The 21,064-nt window shown below is 37.1% G+C and overlaps 1 protein-coding gene across 4 annotated transcripts; it reads right to left on the bottom strand.

The window, feature by feature from the left end:
- Positions 1-964: 964 nt before the first annotated feature.
- LOC103696380 (putative protein phosphatase 2C 52) lies at positions 965-19,194 on the bottom strand. 4 transcript variants are annotated; one of them, XM_039117506.3, is made up of 9 exons: positions 18,732-19,194; positions 18,008-18,299; positions 9,241-9,368; positions 9,051-9,149; positions 8,744-8,902; positions 6,642-6,728; positions 6,027-6,118; positions 3,125-3,199; positions 965-1,438 (listed from the first exon to the last, which is right to left on the bottom strand). In XM_039117506.3, the coding sequence occupies exons 2-9, from the start codon at positions 18,277-18,279 to the stop codon at positions 1,265-1,267; spliced, it is 1,086 nt and encodes a 361-aa protein (XP_038973434.1). In that variant the 5' UTR covers positions 18,280-18,299; positions 18,732-19,194; the 3' UTR covers positions 965-1,264. The 4 variants fall into 4 exon arrangements, with proteins under 4 accessions (XP_038973434.1, XP_038973436.2, XP_088565056.2 ...); XM_039117508.3 differs by having other exon boundaries at positions 965-1,418; positions 18,732-19,145; XM_088708930.2 differs by having other exon boundaries at positions 965-1,418; positions 18,008-18,279; positions 18,732-19,096.
- Positions 19,195-21,064: the final 1,870 nt, after the last annotated feature.

A 21,064-nucleotide genomic window follows, 5' to 3' on the forward strand; every position in this document is an offset into this window, starting at 1 on the left:
AAAGATATAAGCAGTGCCTTTATCGAGGAGGAGCTTTTCTGCAAACTCCTCATACATTCAAGCTCCTTTCCATTTGGACACTGCAACATACTGTACATGAGGTACTCCTGCAGATGTTTCACAGTGAATGCTCTGATGATAAAGTTGTGCGAGAACTTATTTCTTGGGAATCTCGAGCTGCAGCGCGAGAGATCACAGCTTGTTGCATTTTCACAGGGTGCAGATGAATTTCTTCTAAGGTCGGGCTCATTGATTGCCCAACCCGATCCCCTCCCCTCCCTTTTTTTTATTTTGCTTATTTTGGGCCACGTGGATCGAAACTCAAAACCTGGGTCCAGGATGGACTAATCCTGACTCTCGTGAAACTAGGATATGAAATTTAAAAAATTCCATACGAGGGTTCAAGGCTTTTAAGAATTGAAAGCTAGGTATGGAGTCGCGACCAACTAGTATACTAGTATGTTCCATTGGTGGAGCAACGGAAACGATCCCATTCTTTATGGTGGAGGTGGAGCTAACGATCGCATACTTGAGATGCCCGCATGCATGCACACACACACACCTCTCCATAAAGCGTTTAGCTGATATTCCCATTTATGTTAGGGCAATGCTACACTCGGAAATCTCACTCAGCTTTCACCTATCACGGCTCACAATGCCGATTCAAAGGGAGCAATTGCATTGAAACAAATCGGCCGAGCAACTTTGAGCAACGACTCGAAGTAATAAAAGCATTTTCTTCCTTTCACCACTTTTCCCGTCGCACATCCATGTAGGATTTTTCTTCTTGCCACTACAAGATTAAACTCGAGTTGTCCTTGTGTTGCTCTAGCAGGATGGCTTCGGGCGTCAAATATTCATCTCTGATGCATGCGAGACGAGCGCAGAGGCAAGAAGAGAAGAAACTGCTTCCCTATCTAGCACAGCAAATTGCAATTGCTCATTGCATTCCAAAGAAATCCACTCAAACACCAATAAACATTTACACATGCTGGGCAACTTGAGTACAGGATCAATAAATCCTGGGACCAAAATGAACATGTACCTGATTTAATTTTTAAAAAAAATGAAGACCCAGTGACCATCCGGCAATGTCCAGATGACTTGCTCGCTCACTTCAGCAAGGAAATATATTGACAAGCATCCCAAAAGCAAGTATGGTCACCACAACCAAAGGAACATACAAGCAGCCATCCGCCTTGCTATAATCGCAGGCATCCAGCTAGAGGTCCATACAGGGTAGATAATTTAAAATCAAAATATATCAATTCTGATCAGCTGCTGAAGGGGAAGGAGAATCTACATTCATTTTGTCATGGTGAAATCTTACAACAATGCATGTTATATTGTCGGCACTTCCACGTGCAAAGGCAGTCTCTGTCAGCTTCCGAGCTGCGGCCTCTGGCTCCTCTTCCATTCTTGCAAGTGAAACAGCATCCTAGTTAACCAGCATATAAATGAAAGAATATCACACAACAGCAAGATGAATAAAAAGAAATCCATGAAGAAGAGCTCGACGGTAAGAACATATAATCAAGTTAGCAACAAGTACGAGAATGACTCCAATGCGGACAGCTGATGGATGCACATGACACACTGAAGTTTTCATGCATCTTGACAAAGCATGATGAATACACCAAGAAAACTAACTTGACAATAAAATTAATGTAATTTTACACTTCATGGTCAAATTAATGATAGATACACATGCATTCATTCAGAAGGGCATACAATAGTACATAATAAAACCAAGAAAAATGAATAAAAGTAGAACAATGCATTGCTCCTCATCAAATCTGTATGCTGTTCTGTTAACAGCTCCCCTTTCATGGTAGGTCATATCTCTCCTATTATAGAGGACTCACAATGTTCTAGGACCACAATAGTTTGTGAAATGTTTCCCATGATTCCCTGTTCTATATGTTTTTTTCTCAAGATACCTCATTTCCATAACGCTTCCATCTGGGGTCAGTCTTGTTTTACATATATCTACTTCTGGTGAAAAAGACTTCTTAACTCCTCCAATCCCTACGTGGCAGGCCTTCCTTATGTGATGCCCCATACTGCTTGAACCCATGGCCCACAAATTCATATCTATTAACATTCATGCAACACATGCGAGGCCTCACTCAAGTTTCGTAGGAAATACTTTGCTAGAATCATCTCCCAAGACAAATTATTTCAAAAAGAATTTCATTACCAATAAAAATTTACAGATATGCTCTCTCTCTTCCCCTCCCTCCCTCCCCCCTCCTATTGCCATGGTGACCTATCTTCACATGATATATAAACAACAATTGACCTTCCACCTCTAAAGTGACAATTCCTCTACAGGCTATTGTCCAATCAAATTTTTTCATTTGGCCACTAACAACAAAATAATTGTCCAGCATTTCTGACCAGCCAGTCGCATGTTGTAATGTGCCATATAGCTGCAATCAGTTTCTGCATTAGATCAAACAGACAACCAAAACTGTTAAGTTGGAACATTTAGTAGCTTCAGAAGCAACTCTCTAACAAAGTTGTATTAATATTTGCCGCAAGCCTACTACCCATGTTCCAACAGCAACTTAAACATGAAATTCCCTTGAGACCTGTTGCAAGAGCAAGCAACACAAAATGAGGTGAGTGGGAAATACAACATCCACAGCTTCTGCAGAAAAGCCAAAGGAATACGCCTGATAGCTCCAAGATATCTATAGACTACTGCAATTTAATTGTTAGCACCACCGTGACTGCTACTCGGCACCTGCAACAGGGTGGCTGATATCTTCTCTGAGATGCACCAACTTGTCAAAGATCAGACCAATAAATTTTAGATAGCTATGTCATCATAATATCGAGCACCAGCCTATGTCATAGAAGGACTTCAACAAACACCCAGAGTTTAATTGTAGTGACTTTCTGCCCTCTGCAACTTTCTCAACATAAGCAAGGAAGGAGACATACTAATTGTGATGTCTTAAACAAGGGAGGAAGAAATGCTAACTGCACATGAACAGGTGACTTCCTTATGTCCATGTCAATATTTATAATTCATACCTCAACTACAATATTTATGTAATAAAATAATATCTACAACACTTGTCATGGCTTATCAACATATTGTAAACGAGAAACTGACCTCATTTGGTACTACATCCCAAAGCCCGTCACTAGCCAAAATAAGGAGCTCCAATTCATCATTAACCTCTTGTTCCTGTAGAAATTGGTTAAAATAAAATAACATGTCTATAGCACATTACAATAATGCCATGATAAATGTTCACATTGTTCCAGAGTACATAAATATTCTTGCACATATGATAGTGTCAAATAAAGCAATAATACAATATTACATGCCAATTTTTGTTGAAAAAGCAAGGGCATAATTAATTGGAGTCAAAATGCTAAAGCTACTCATCTGTAAATCTTAGCAAATGTCTAAAGAACAAAAGAAAACAAGTTGGATTCTAGACTAACACATTAGTTTCCTAAGTAGGAAGGCAGCGTCTGCTATAAATCATTTTGAATTTGGAAATTGCTGCCCTTCATAAATGTAATGAGCAAATTGAGATTTAAAATCATATCAATAAGCGATGTGTTTTAAATGACTAAAGAGGCAATCCTCAATGATGAGTCATTTGAGATTTGGAATTACATGCCCGTCAGAAATGTATTAAACAGACTGAGATCGAAACATGCACCTAAAATCATGAGCTTTTAAGGGAACTACTTATGTTATACTCTTGGCACAAATATTGGCAAGAAAAAGGCATTTGGCAAGAAAAATGCATTTACACATCTATAATACCCAATACCAACAATCAAAAGCTCTTAGCTGGTAAACCAGCTAAAAGTTAATTGGTCTGGGAAAAATTCAATGCATGGCCAACAAATATAGGTGGAAAGATAAGATATAGTTATGTATGCTTTGCATACAACTTAGTAGTTTGATCATGTACAACTGAAAAATGGTGAAAGGATAGGACGTATAAAACATTGGCCACACTTTCTTCACATATAATCCTCTTCTGAAAAAATGGTCTGAATAGAGTTACAAACCAGGTATCTCAAGTGAGAGACCAACATGATGACCCATTACACCCAGACCCCTGTTTTTACATATTTATATGTACTCCTTAGGAACTTGTAGAAAATAACTAGCAAATGCGGGCTTGACTTTTCTACTAGAGAATCAAACCTGAAAAATATTTATAAAAGATATTAATAGAGCATATGTGATACAAGTTGGAAATTTATCAAAAGGAGCTCTAATGTAAAACCATTTATCTATCTGTCATAGTTAAATTTCTAAAGGGTCTCTCAAAAATTTGAAGTCTTACTAAGGTCTATATGCAGAAAAATCAAAAATCACCTGTACAATGTTAGTCTTACCGGCACAGATTTCATAAACTAACATGTCTATATTAAAGAATACATATATACATACATCAATACATATTATACACACAACAAGCATCTTCTGCCTGCTATCTAGTAGCCTAGTTATCTAGGACCAAATATTTTTTTAGTAAACAAGGTCTTCCACCGGTCCAATAAAATTGTAGATAGCAGAATGATAGCTCCTAGAAATAATTTATATTATTGTTTCAATTTGTGTTAATAACACATCAGTACATATATTAGTTAAGTGATTTATTGATTTTATTCTATGTAAGACATGGGGATATATAGTAGTTATATAATAGTTCTATAAACAACAAAAGCTTAAAAATTCAGTAAACAGGGAAAAGGGAATTGGCCCCTAATCTCTTTCATTCTGTCACCCTCAGTATCTCTAAGTAATGGTCCCTCTCGCATTTTCCTTTGTGTTTCTCTCTCCTAGCTGCAAAGCAAGTGCAGCAACCTATAATATGAGAGATGTCACATGCATGGCGCCGGGGGGGGGGGGGGGGGGGGGGGGTAATCAACGTGCACTGAACGCTTTTGCTATGTTATGCAATCAAGTGACTACAAGAACTTAGAATTTTGTAGGAGGCAGCATATAAAAAGCAAAAAGAAGGATTCTACATAGTTCAAAACTCTTTCTAGTTGGACATTTTAAGATAGTTAAGATTAAAATTTATAACTTCCAGGACACAGCATGTGCAATTAATGCACGTGTGATTCAATTGGAAGATGTATCTGATGGAAGGCTGTAGATCCATCAACTGACAAAATGTATCCATTGCCTTGAAAATTTTATATTGACATGAGCTGATAACTGTACTCCCATTTTTGGTTGATTGGCACCACATACATCACCAATGAATCCGTATAATTTATTTTGCTGCACAAAACATCACCCAAGGATTTGAGGTAGCTAGCAAGTGGGTTCTGGAACGAGCCTGGGTGCATACATATCCCCTTAATGGCCTTCCATTTAGTTCTTCATGCTGCAGGAGTAATTAATGCACTAAATACAGATAAGTGCTAATTATTTTTGAGACGTTAAAGAAGTGCATTCATAGCTACTGGATACACTTAGTACGCTTTGTCACTTTAGCAAAAGGTCTAAGATACTGAGAAGACGACATCATGTACCAATATGGAAGATGACATCATGTACCAATATGGAGTGACGAATACAGATACTAAGCAGTTTGACAGAAATAATAGACTAGAAAGGAACTTGCGACATTATTTCAATATCAAATCTCACAAATCTGAGAATAAACAAGAGAATAATATGATATGAGCCATCACTAATTTATTTATCAGTAACAATTTCCTCTTCAAGCGAAGGTACTCAAAGCAAAACCTTGGCCAGAATATCTGACTACTGGAAATAACATATATTGAAACAGACTTTTCCAGCTGCAATACATAACTATGATTTGTAGCATATGAACTACAGTAATTCAAGCGAGCACTTGAACTGTTATCACAGTGTTGGAAACATCAAACTGTCTGACCATTGCTTCGCATTGAGAAAATGGCAAAATGAGAAAAGGATATCCACTAAACTTTCAAGTATAACAAAGCAAGAAAGGTCACGTAAAAGAGCTAAAAGTTGATTTAGATTTCTCAATATGTTAAGATACCTGAATCTCAGGCTCTGCCACAACAAACTGTTTTAGAAGACGGTTTCCAAATGCACGTGACATTGCCAATACACCTGCTACCCTCCAAGTACCTGCCAACCAAAGCCCCCTAATTAACTAACAGTTACAATTGTGTGATCATTCAAAATTCTGAGTCTTTTCTTTCCAGATGTAATTAGCATGCAGAACAGGTTAAACATCCTAGCACACAGCAAATCAAGTGTTTAATGCTTTGGACAGAAAAGGACAATCAATTGTTTAATTCAATCTTCGATAATCAACAAGTAATTTTCAAGCTTTGCTTTGTTCCTCTACCTTAAAGTTCGATGCATGAGTTCTGTCAGTCACCTTATCATCTATACATTAGGAACAATATCTGATCCACCAGCTATTATCCTAGAAACAGTGGAAGCATAACAGCATAAAGAGCAAGATAAATACTTAACATGGTAGCTTGGGATGCTAATATTTCGAACATTGGTTGAACCATATTTTTTGATGATTCATGCTGGAAAAATGGATACTGTTACAGCATGGACCTTGAACAAATTGCAGACTTGAACTAACCAGAACCATGAGAAAGAAAGCATCATGGAGAAATGGAAGGAGACTTACCAGCCCACATTACTACTCCCCCGGCATTCTCAATTCTCTTGCGTTCATCACTTCTATTTGGCTTGTGGTCATCTGAGAGTGGAATTGCTACAACCAAGAAAAACAACGGACACCTCAGAAATTCTTGACTAATTATAGCATCCTGGACAGAGTATATGACATAGGCAAGACTAGATATAAGTTTGAGGAAGCACACATTAAGTTGTGAATAAATTCACCATAAAGAGGAATTATACAAATTGATAAGAAGAAAAGTGATCAAGCTTTAGGAAACATAATACATGAAAAAACTATGAAACTTACTTCACACAAACACAAAATTTTGATAAGCAAAATAAGCCTTAAATATGACAAATAAAGAAGGAAAAAAATGCAACTCAGAGAACTACTCCCTCCAAGTCTCAAACATTTCACAATTGTTTGGAAATGTCATAATGAACCATAATTGAGTATTCCAAAGATTATTTCTTAAATTTACCTATGTTCATTTTTTATAATTCATAACTTACACCATAGATAAAGATTAACAGAAAATAAACCTTATGCCAACCAAACAAGAAATATGTACTACCAATTTGCTGTTTATAAGATTTCTAATAGCACTACCATGTATTGAACATTGTGAAGTACTCTACAGAACAATTCATGGACAATTAAAACAAAATATTTTTATTATATACAACAGAGTTGTCCTAAAACACATGCAACTAGACCCCGTTTGGCCTTGCTTTTGGAAGACCAAAAATTACTTCTATGAGGGCTAGAAGCTCTTTTGGATGATTTTAAGATGTTTGGTAAAAATTTTGAAATAGCTTTCAAACTCCTCCAAAAACTGAAAACAGTCTACTAGGGAAAAGCTCCAATTTGGAGCTTTTGAACAAAAGCTCTACTTGAGAGGCACCGGAAGCTATTTCTTTTGGAGGGCAAAAGCTCGTCCAAAAAGACCAAAGTTCGAGTCCCAGCAATGAATATTTTATAAATTAATTTAAAATACTCTTTATTTCCATAACCATTTTTATTGATTTTTATACCATAATCATGCAATTAAATATTTTTAATTTATTTATTATATTATTAATTATTTTAGAATTGATAATACTTATTAATAATAGTTTTGATAGTACAATATAATAATGTTATAATATAATACAACAATAAAATTTTATTGTATTATGTTGTATTCTAATAATATTACAGTATTATCATCACTATTATTCTAACATCATAATTATATTATTATATTATATAATATTATCATAACACAATAATATTTTAGAAATATTGTTACATTCTATGAAATATAAAAATTTATTATGTATTATGTTATCTAAATTAAAATATCAAAATAAATATCTATAGATTAAGATTACTTTATAATAACAATTTTAGATAGTACAAATAATTAAATAACTGAAAGTACTATGCAATATCCTTTATTGTTATTTTTTAGTACTAAAAGTATTTTTTCAGTTTAGTTACCAAATACACGTTAAAGTTTTATGGCACTTCAAAAATATAATTATCAAACAACAGATAGTTTTTTTATTAGAAGCTCTACTAGCAATAGCATTGCTAACAAAAGCTCTATAACCTATAATAATATTAGACGGGGTCTTAGTCTTGTTGGCATCAATTATAATTGTCTTTAATAGAATATCAACCAAAACTAGGTACATCTAAAATATGGTAAGGAGTTTGAGAGAAAATTAACATAGCTTTTGAAAATAAGTCTCTAAAGCATGGTTCAATTTTCCATGCACTGGTATCCAGTATCCTGTAACCTCAATCTATATGCTGCCATGAAAGCAAGCCAGCTATGAATTAAGAAAACTTAAACAAATATCGAATTGGCAAGCTGTACCACAAATAAGAGGATGAGCTTTATGGTTCAAAATATGACAATCAAGGTTTGAATCATTTCGGCTCAAAATCACATTAACCCTCTCTGTGAATAGTGAGTTTTTTTACAAGGCAAAACATTGTCCTCATGCAAGTAACATGAGATGCTGTTATTATCTTTTATCACCCATCAAGAATTGCTGGATGATACATATTCTTGCAAAAAACAGATCAACAGTGATTGTCATCTATGAAAAAAGCACCTTTTCCTGCCTTTGATACAACAGTGCGTGAATCTCCAACATTTGCTACATATAAATGGTTGCCAACCAGAACAGCTGTTGAAGCGGTAGAACCATCATCTCTCAAAGTATTGCTTTCAGCATCCAGGAAGTCTGAATCAGTTTTTTGATATGTTTCACCTGCAGAATACCCCCCAAAAAAATACAAAGCCTCTAATCAATTTCTTACTACATAACAGTCATGTATGACACCCAACTAGAAAATATTATTATAGAGGTGTAAAAAACTGTAGCCAGTTTCAACAAATCTTTATAAAGTTGAAAGTACTTATAGCAAGTTTGGTATCTGTCATAAACTGGGGGTGCTTCATGAGGTTCTCGAATAAGTGCTGCTTCAGATATTCAGCAGCACGTGAACCGCCATGACCTGCGCTGCCAAGTCATCAACAAGAATAAGAGGTAGGAAAAGAGGATACATAAAATAAAAGAATTGAATATCAATAGAAAGAAAATCAGACCATCAAATATGCCGAAGAGATTAATTGTTTGTCCATCAATTTTAGATGATTTTACATCATAAAAGTCCTCCATAGTTGCCCTTTTTCCCCTGAAGCTTGAATATCCACAACTCAATTTTCCATCCTTGCTGTAAGGAAAATAATACATAAGGCCTAGTTTGCATCATTCCAGAAGTGTAATATTATATAAATGGGCATCCAGCTAGTTTTTCATCATCCTAAAAAAAAAGTTCCAGCTGGAAACCAAAATGACAACAAAACTTGCCCCAAGTATTTTAAGCAGGCATCCATCTGGTTAAAACAGGATGATAATACAGTTCAAAAGTCTCCATGAGGACATTCACAGACTACTATTCTGGTAAGATACATCAACGCAAGCTGCTTTTAGCCAAGGGTTTCAATTTTGTGCACTGTATACAACACTGCAAGATACTGTGCCAGGTCAAATGCCCATCTCAGCAAACAGGCCTTTGTATCATTCCAATGTCAATTGGCACAAACTGGCATAGACCACACAAACGCCAGCACGCATACACAATACAGAGATACAGAATGAAGACCATTGTACATGTATGTGGTGCAGCATACTGTGCCAGTCATATATCAAATGTCCAACTCAGCAAACAGGCCTTTGTATCATTCCATGTCAATTGGCACACACTCGCATGGACCACCAGCAAGCCTCCATGATACAGTGATACAGAATAAAGACGACTGAACAGTACCCATATGTGGCCAATGTGTATCTTACAATATACGTTCAAGCCAGTGCAGTATAAAATTATGATTTTTTCCTTCATTATAGTAATTTAACCGTGCTATCGTAGTTTCCACGCAAGAAGGATCTTTCACAACACTAAAACCAGCCAGTTACTTGCTTAGTAATTAGCAGCCTTACCATCTTTGCCTGATATTCTTCAATATGCATCTCCTGCCCAACCATCATATACAATGACATGTTAAGTCCTCCTACCATGCTATTTTGCAAATCCTTCTACAGAAACCTTAGTTATATTTTGCATTACGTAAGCAAGGGTTTTTTTAAGGTATAAAAATTGCCAACATAATTTGGATCACACTGGGGAGAAGTTCCAGTTTTGGATATGGAACATGGCATTGTGGCATTTTTTTTTTTTATTAAAAAAAATACCATGAAGGACGCATCTGGTAAGGCCTATAAAAAGCATTTTTGCATAAGAAGTTTTTGCATTGGCTTTTAGGCTTAACATACAGGTGAGTAAAACCAATACAACTTGTCAAAATTTAAAGTTTTTTAAATATGACTAAGATCTTGATCTTTGTATCACCTCATATCAAGGTTTAAAACACTACCAATTTGTACCATATCGGTACCTTACTAGGACTATATGGCACTATACTAACACATGGTGTGCTTATCCATGAAAGGACAACAGCATAGAGGTGAAAATCATGACTGCTACAATTTTGGTGTTTTTTTCTTTTTTCTTTTTTTTTTTTTTTTTTTTGGGGGGGGGGGGGGGGGGGGGGTTGGAGGGTGTAGAGGCACCTTGTTGGTATGATTTAGTACAATCAGTACTAGCTGGGGCACACAAGTACTTAAATTCTTGTTTCATATACACTAGCCATCGCATAAATCAAAACAAACTCTTTTACTATTCCATTGCATTTGAAATTTTAGATGGCAAGGTTTGCCATACTAGTTGGTATCGTACCGTACCAGACGAAGCGTACCATATCCGTACCAAACTGGTACATGCTGAACCTTACCATACCGTACTACATACCACAACCATAATAGAATGGTATCGGTATGAGGTCCAATACCGAGACAGTAAACTTATTAGATGGTCTATCTTAAAGACTAAAAAATATACCTTGTTAGATGGTCTAACTTAAAGCCTAAAAAATAGCAGATCGAATGCTCAATTGGCAAATCAAACTGTTCATGTAATATCAAAGGTACTTGTTAGCACTCTTTTACAAGAACAGCTGCCTAAACAATGCAAGCAATTGCATACAATTAGGCTGCACCAGTTGAGGCCCAACCACAAGCGGCCCCTACGCCAGGATTGTTCTTTTGGCAGAGCCACAAAGCCATATAAATTAAAAATAATAAAACTTATTTCCTAATAAAATATGCAAGAAATTATTTGTCTTTTTTTATTAATTAACGCATTGAGGGGGATAGAGGTAAAAACAATGTTAGTGATACAAGACCAATCTATTTGAGAGCACCTCGATTTCACTCCAATTACTAGTGTACTAGAAGTCATGATATATTTATATAAAATGAAATATTTGACCAAACAAAGAATCTATACAAGTTTCAAAAAGATGCAGGATTAAGAAAAGTATTTTTTGTGCCATCATCAATATGAATGAGGCAATGTTATACATAGTATGGCCACGGCAGAAAATAATATTGAGAGAAAAATCCAGGGGAAGACAAAAGTTTAGCTTTAGGAAAGTAACGAGAACCAAGCAGTTGGGTCTACCACATACAATGATAGTACAATGAGTATTCAGCATCCATAATCATCTATAGCCAATGGGATTTATTAATTTTAGAAATCAAGTTTCCTGTCATGACTAGAAGCATTTTATATTTTAAAATTATTAGATCAGTTTAAATCTAGAAGAGATTGAGCAGAGAGGCTGTGGAATAAGGAAGGAGAAACTGGGATGCACCAATTTGAATATATAATTGCAAGAACAGGGGACCCATTTGATGTGGATTAGTGTTACAATAGAGTGGCTGTGTTTTAGAAACAAGTAATTAATATACAAAAAGGTTGCTTAAGGAGTGTTTAGTACCCCTTTTTTTTTGTTGTGGGTGGTGGGGTGGGGTTGGGGGGGGTGGGGGAGGCGGGGTGATGGGCATTCCAAACATATATGCTGGCCAACCTCCTAGTATGATACCCAAGTGGCTTGCATAGTCCTCGGCAACCAAGGACCGACAGCTATGTTTTCAGGAAGGTTGGGTTATTAGGTGATTTAGAACTTAGACGCATAGATTTTAAGCCCATGCATTCCTCATTGACACCCAAACAACATAGTTATAACTTACAAGCTTCCCTAATCCATATTTAGGTGTTTATTTCTTGGCTCACTAATCAATTGATCACTATAATATAGCTCTTTGTTGCATTAACTTACATTATTGAGCATGTTTTCTTTTTAATGATCAAAAAATTTTACTGAGTGATGTGTATAGATAATTTGTAATTTTACTAGTTAACATGTTACACTAAAATGTCCTTCCCCAAGTTGTTCTTCCAATGTTTTAGGTACTGCATGTTGTGCTTGTGCCAGGCAAGAGCAGACTTAGCACATGCTGCTGTGCCTCATTCCTTGCCAACAATTGGCACAAGCTGGCACATTAGTGGCATGGGTTGAGCTGCAAAAACACAGTTTGACATTGATGAGCACAGTCATTTTTTGTCTCTATTTTTCAATTGGGGCCCTTTACACTTATATCTGGTGTTGTTTAAAGTTGTTTCATGTATTGGAGCAATAATTTCAAGCTACATATGGTGTATATTTGTATCCTAATTTATTTCCATTCTTTCCAATGAATTTCACTAATGATATCTAATTTTCTAGTTATTTTTGTACATTAATGAATTTAATGAATTTATGCATGCCTTGTTTGGTTCGCACTTCCCACAATAACTTTGTCTAGAATATTTGAAATGAAAAACCTAAGGTACTTATTCTTCTATAACTCAGATAAGAATCTTCTGCCCAAAGCAGCCAAATAATTTTATTCAGGTTAAAGAGGAAAAAACACCTAAGAAGTATCTTCAGCTTTTGGATCCCAAAAGTGCCTTTCACTTTTCTTGCTTTATATAGGTGGATAAAAAGTTGTTTGGCTTACTAAAGCTGGAAAACCAAATTTTATTCAGGTTTATTTCAAGCTATTTATGGCATTGCCCTCTTGCTTAAATGCTAGCCAGTCCCTGACCACTCATGTACCACAACCAACACCGGAACATTGCAAGTTAGTTTAATAGTCCTTGACAGTGCCGTTAGTACTAGTTTAATAGTCCTTGACAGTGCCGTTAGTACATTACCGTTCCAAAACAAAGTATGAAACCAGAAACAGTATGGATGTTGGGACACCAAAACCATCCATACCAATATGTACCGGTTAAATCAGTCCATACAAATACATACCTATGATAGCATAAAACCGCAGCGGTCATTATTGATGGTTTGTCTTTCCTTTTTTTCTTTTGATGCTGTCGATTTTAGTATGTGCTGTCAGTACCAGACCATACCATAGCATTCCATTTCGATGGAAAAAGCGAATGGGGGTTGGTACCGGTATTAAAACCTTGATATTTTAGAAATTGAAGGACCTACAATTTATTTCAAATTTTAGAAAACCTGAACAAAAGTTTCAAATTAGGTTCATTCAACATATATTCTAGTTAGCCATTTCAAGTATGCAAGTAAAGCACTACAATATTTTGGCACATACTACAAAGATATTCATGCAAAGCATGAATACTCTTCTAAAGAGGCAGTAAAGTTATTGCTAGACATGCTGGATTTCATGCAAGCTTTGATCGATTTCAATATAGGGGTGTACTGGTCATGTCTCGGTAATAGTGCACATAATGGTATTTTTCTTGTATCTACTCATTGTTTGCTAATACAGGGTGGTATAACATCGTACCAATCTATGTGGGGTAGGGGTGGCAATCAGGTTGGGTCGGACATAAACGGGTCGGGTCAGAAAAGCATAAACCTGAACCCGACCTGTTTAATAAACAGGTCAGTCGGGTTCGGATTTATGCTTTCTGACTCGTTTAACCAAATATTACTGTAAATAAGTAAATACTAAATAACCAGAAGAAAAAGAGGCCGACTTTTTGCCATTTTGCGGAAGGGGCGCCATCGTTGTGCTTCCCTCGTCCTCCCCACCGGGAAGCTTATCGTCGCTCCTCGCCCCGCTATCGTCGACCCCTTCCTTGATCTTGTCCCCAACCAACCCTCCGACCTCGCCCCCACCCTCCAGAAACCTGATCTCCTTCCTCGGCTCGGCGGACGAGGAAGAGAAGAAATTCGGAGACACTCTCGGCCTTGTTCCTCGGCGCCCTCCTCCTCCTGGCGGCGGTCGACCTCTCGGCCTGGACTATCAGGTTCGCCTGTGCTCGCCCCTTCCGTACTCCGCTACGGAGTTCCGGCATCCTTCATCCATCCAACCTCATGCCGGAAAAATCCTATATTTTTCGGATTCTCCAAACCCTATCTCGCCGACGAGGAAGAGAAGAAATCCGGAGAGACTCGAGCGACAACGACGAGAGAGCCGATCGGGCGTCACGATGTGTTCCGATCGAAGATTCGATGATAAAAAAATGATTCGATCGCCTCTTTGGAAGGATCAGGGGGCTAGGATTCCCGTGCGGGGGAGAGATTGGTTTGCAGGTGACGATGAACAGAGGAAAGGCTGAAAGGGGGAAACTGTGGCCGTGATTCATAAGGGATACCAGATATGGATTAGAAAATTATTTAATATCTATAGGTTAAACGGGTCCAACAACTAAAACCTGTATCCGACCCAATTAATAAACAGGTTAAACGGATCAACCTGTTTACGACCCAAACCTGCTTAGGCCAAATCCAAACCTGTTTATGGCGGGTCGAACACGGGTCGGATTGGCAGGTCGGGTCATATTTTGCCATCCCTAATATGGGGGAAGTGGACCAAACTGTCAGATGAACAAACTATTTATGAGCAACTTATATTCAGTGCCCAAATTTTGACATGAACTTGACTTGCTCATTATGGCTAGCTCAAGCTCGACTTGACTGAGCTGTGGGCAAAGGAATAGAGAGAAAAAATGCAGGGATGGGGAATGATCCGATATGTGGAATTGACTAATGCATTAGGCACATGCAATGCACATGAAGAGAAGAGTGCATGGCTATAGACTTATGTAGTTTGAGTTCTTTTTCCTCTCGAACCGTATCATTTTTAAATCACCCCTACTTTTGCTTCAATGACATTATTTCTTATTTAGTAGTAGAGAACTGAACCAAATAGTGTATCTTCTATAAAAGGGAATATCAACAGAATGACACTCTAGAACAGGCAGCTCATGGCCTTTGTGTCATAATAATAAACATCTAAAATTCAAAAATGTGATGTTTCCATTCATGGTCAACTAAATATAAGACACCAACAGTTCTAATCATATCATGCATGAAACAACATTAGCATTTCTGATTAAACTGGATTATGCCCAACTAGAATTAATAAAACATACTACAAGTATTTATACTCCTCACTTTAATGCAAAAGAGTGGTGTTAGTCCTTTCTTATTTTGGTGATGTAGATTAATCATATAAAGATTTAATACATTCACCATGACTGGCATGTCAGTTAAGTACAATCCTCAAGGTATGCCATACCATACTGAATCAGACAGTACGGAGCTTATCATACTATATCGGTTCGGTACTTGTACATGGTACAGGGGGCGTACCGACGTAGTAATAGGATGGCATTGGTATGGAGCCTGATACCGAGACGATGTACCTTAACTATCCTTCTAGAAAGGATTTTCAAGACCTCTCATCTCTAGAAAACTAATCTTGGAAAAAATAACCAATATACAATTTCTAATGAAGACAATCACATAAATAAGATTTATCAAATTTCAGTGCTTCTTATGAACAACCAAAAAGATAACGTGACCACATAAAATTCTTCAGCTCCGCAAGGCATCCATCTTAATGCAATATATATTCAGCATACAGCATATAGGGGCAAATAGCAAGCTCGTCATGGAGATGTTTTTAAATATTTGGCATGCAACAGGAGAAGGTATCCATAATGATTTTGAATGAGCATCCTATAAAACATTTCTAAGTACTAAATAGGTTAGTGCACAAGTTACAGAATCCAACACAAGTTCCTGAAGAACAACTTTTAAGTTTTGAAAACACACATATACCCCTAATGATCACTACATGTGATGATGCAATCAAGATTCCATACATAGCAACTAGTGGCTGTTGCTTATTCCATAATCAATAATTTAAGTCTTGGTGATGTATGGTAACTAAGTGGACCTTAAATTTGATAAAGTTCAGATATCTTATCTCCTCCTTTTTGCTTTGGCAAAAGTAACCATAGCATGCCATGCTAGTCCATAACGATGCATATCGGTCCTGAAGGGTACATGGTATGAGGAGTGTACCAAGTATCAGTACATTGAACTAACCCTATACCGAGCGCACCTACACCATACCTAGATGGTGCCGATACATGGTCCAATACCAAAATTGCGAACCTTGAAAATTGGATGCTGTCGTAATTGGTCCTTATCTCTCACTCAGCGCCCAAAGCTCAACTTCAAGTCAAGGTCTTCACATTAGCTGAGATCTTAATTTGTACCGGTATTGGCCTCTTGCCAATATGATACACACACACATACATACATACCTACATATATATATATATAGAAAATCTCGGCTCCGAGCATCTCAGCAATATAAAACAAGAAATCCCAACATATCAACCAATATCTTCCAATCAATTTTTACTTAAAACTGATTTTTTAGTTGATAAATCTCAAAGTCATTGTCTAAAAATAGTTATTAATCCTAGATTTACATAGAAGCCAAGGTTTTGTTATCTTGGTTCTAAGGCATTGGCTGAGAGCTCAGAAATCTCACACCTCTCCAAATTTTCCCACCTTACAAGCTCAAGCTGATATAACCCAAGATCTTGGTTCATATCTCAGTCACCCATTGAGATGACCAAGATCTCGGCTTTTAAAACCTTCAGGCTAAGGTTGACCTATCTTCTCCTTCCATCCAAGATTTAGCCCTACTTTTAGATTCTTTCTTTATTAGCTTGGTATTTGGGCACATCAATACATGTATACTACTAAAGGATGATTACTGAATGTATCTGGCCCATTCTGCCAGAAAAATCCAAAATCATATGCCTTGTACATGTCCAGTTTAAGCAACTTCACCATAAATATGATTGTGTTGTCTCATGACAAAACCCCGATCATATGTATCAAACACTCTATGTACATGTACTGAAGCACGATTGTTATGTCACCATTCCAGATATCTGATCGCATCACCAATAACAATTAAGTTAGCCAGTTAGCCATTTATCGTACATTAAAAACTCATAAAAAATCATATCTAAAATAACCACATTCCATTTGATGCTCCATTAGCCTTGATGTTTACCAACCCACTTCATGAAGATCCTGTTCAACAGAACCTTCCATCTTATCAAAATCAATTTGCATGCATGCATTTTAGAGGAACAATAAGTTAGTGGACAGTCATCAGAAAAATGAAGCATCTTGAACCACCAGTGCTCTCACACAAAGCTTTGCAAAGGCCTGCCATAATGCAGAGGTGGATGGAATATAAATGCTTGAACCATGCGCTCCCCTAGAATAAGAATTAGATAGCACCCATATAACAATTGATTTGAGCAACATGCGCACAGCCACCCTAAACCCTGCTTTTTTTTCCCATGTGTTGAAAGTAAAGTCTTAACAATTTTCAAAACATAAATCAACAAATAGAAGAGCATCAAACAAGTGTTAGAGCACAGAGTCAATCACTTTCAGCATTAGATACTGACAAATTTTCCAAATTTAAAGATTGAGGAGCGTTAAATAGGAGTCGGAGGAGGCGCAAAAGCAGATCGCTTTCAGCATTGGAAACCAATAGAGACAGAGATCAACAATCTTGGAAATGAATTAAGTGCTTTAACTAGAGTCATTTCAAAACCCATACCTTTTCCATCCTCCACTGACATAATCACCATCTTGGACGTGATCCTTTTCAGGCAAGACATTGGTGGCAGCTCCAGCTTCTGCCACAGCACCTGAGTCCACCATCATCTTTAGGATTGCCCTAAATTTCCGGGGCTTGGGAGGACGCCTCACGCCCAATCTTGGAACTAATTTCCACCCCGGACCCTCGAAATTCCCCTCCCCTGCGGATCTTGAATCGCTCAGATTCCCCACTCGAACGATGACATTCCTTAGGCCAGCATTGCATACCATCTAAAATGGTAGAAGACGACCTATGCCAGAATAATCCGTGATAAAGAAAAAGAACAAATAAAGCAAAGATGAATCCAACACAAAGAACCGATCTTTTCAGGTGAAAACTGAAAGCCAAGCTACCGGAAACGGAAAGCAAAGATGCCTTCATTCCTGTTTCACCTACCAGAAACAGAAAAGAGAGACGCTTCCTTTCCTGTTTCTATCCCGAACGAGATCTTTACGCCGATCGTTCTCATGCAAATGATGAACAAAAACTAGAAGCCCGGGGGACAAATTCAAGAAAAGGACAAAAAAGGGGGAACAAACAAAAGTATTTAAAAACAATATGAAACTTTACAAGAAAATACAAAAATTTATCAATGAAACGCGAAGATCTAGAGCAAATTAACAATCAAGAAACCTCTGATCCTAGCTACGTTTAAAAGATGGAGATTCCAATCAACTCGAACCTCTTCCTTTTCTTGATTTATAGCAACAACCAGGAAAATCGGATTAGATTCTGACGCGACGATCCTCCAGGATTCCAAAAGCGGAGACGGATCGCAAGATTGAGCGCGAACACGAACGCGAATGGGCTCTCGGTCTGGATAACCGGATTCCGTGATGCGAAATCGGAGAAGTACAAACCCTAGAGAGGAAGGGGATCTCTCTTCAGGCTACCTCTTCTCTGAGCTCAAATGATTAGATTGCTCAGAGAGAGATTTTAAAAGGGGGACATGAAGAGAAAGACGGTGAGAGAGAAAGAGTGAAGAGGCGCCTGGTTTTGGTGGGCTGGCACGAGGAAGAGAGAGAACGTGGCGGTCGCATGCGTCCCGGCTTGGATGTCGTCACCGCCCTCTCGTCTTTCTATCGTGGAGACCGGTAAGGTATCTGGCTATGACCGATACCGACTTACCGATATGTTGGTCCCCCGAGGCTTCCTTTAGGATTGAGATAAGCTGTTAAAAGCCCGCAGATGGAAGTGTAAAGGTCTCCCGTCAGGATGAGTCAGATCCAATCAAGGATGAATTCTAGGTCCAGGTGGCGTCATGTCAATTTTTTTTTGGCCCAAATATTATGAAATGCGAAGAAACAGACGCAACCTTCGTAGATGACAGCCACGCCATCCCTCCACAAGAGATATCGCTTTTCTTCCTCAACAATAGATAAAAACCATCCATCTATAAAGTTGACAATATGATAGCTATCCACAATAACACTGTAGGTGCAAATATTACACCATAAAGAATCTAACTTAAAATATGAAACCTCATTCAGTTAATGAGTGGTTTTGATTTTGTTTGAATTTGTTTTGCCATCACATGTTTTTTTTCGATTCTAATATGATCTACACTGAATTGGTGATTGAGTTTGCGAAGAAAGCTATTAAATATGTTATTGTGTGCTAACTTTCGGCATGGGCGACTGACTTGTTCATAATAGGGTGAAATAAAATATCTACTGAATGCCACAATTGGTGCTCCATAGACCTTATAAAGCATTTAAGTTGGATGGAAATGGTTGTGCAATGTGGAAATATGGACAAGGTCGCCCATTTGAGTCAGCTTGAGAGATTGTAGAGAAAGAGCATGAATAAAAGAAATTTAATATATAATATCAGGTGAAAATTAAAGATTCAAAATAAAAACTAAAAAGGTGTAACATATGTCAGATATATAAATGCAACCAATGTTCACTTTGAAAACTAGAAAATGTCCAAGGAATTAATGATGCCAGGGTTGTATTTATTTATGAGCTATGACAATGCTTGTGATTGAATATCAATAACCAACTTAAAAGATTGTATTGAAATTATTATACAAAGAATGTGCAGACAATTTGGATAAATTTGAGATAAAATTTTGACAACTAAAATCAAAGCATGCATATTTTTATGGAGTATGATGTTTAATATATGATTCTCTAAAACTTAATTGCACAGAGGACTTGTCTAGTTAGCATGGATAGGTATGTTAAGCACTTAAAACTAAAGAGATACTTGTTTTCAATTTTAAAGTGTACATAAACTAACACTTTATTTCAAATACTTGATGAATTACATTATAGTGTTTTAAGTGGAAAAAAAATGAAGTTGGTTTGGTATTAGTTCCATGTGCTTTGACCTTGGAGTGGTTTGATTTGGTTGGTGGTGCCTAACTATTATATAAATGGTCATATTTCTTGCTTCTAAATCTATAGTCAAACTTGCTTACATTCATACAAATATTTTAAAAATTAACAATATGTATTAATTATTTCAATCACGAGTATGAACTAAAATATATTTGTACGCACAAATTTATGCAATCATTTTCTGGACTCCAATAACCTAATACCCTGCACCACTCTGTATAAGAAAAAAAAATCTTAAATATTGTCACATGTTATGTGTCATGATATTATTTAGATGGCACTCGCATCCAAGAGATTGTTGCATGGATATTTTCCTATTTTGAATGGCTTGCAAAAAAGAAATCCATCTATTTACTCCTTTCTCATATCAATTATTTCTTTTCAAGTAAAAGTTGTCAAGAGAATGCAATAATACTCTCAAAAGATTTAATATAAAATATGTTCCAACGACTGCATTGAAGCTCACCGCAGCATGGTCTGATGACGATGTGGCAGTTAACCTGCTTCTCCAGTCTCCGCTGAGGTGTTAAATTATTGATGGTGCACCAATTGCATTTGCTTGATGACACTTCATTAAATGCTATGTCCAAAGACTCGTTCCCCAACCCTGCCGTCCTCGTTTTTATATTCTTCTACCATCCAATCAGGAGATTCCACGTTCATGCGAACA

The sequence above is a fragment of the Phoenix dactylifera genome, chromosome 1 (genome assembly GCF_051530095.1).
Source record: "Phoenix dactylifera cultivar Ajwa chromosome 1, Ajwa_hap1_PhDact_Kaust_v1.1, whole genome shotgun sequence".
NCBI classification, from domain to species: domain Eukaryota; kingdom Viridiplantae; phylum Streptophyta; class Magnoliopsida; order Arecales; family Arecaceae; genus Phoenix; species Phoenix dactylifera.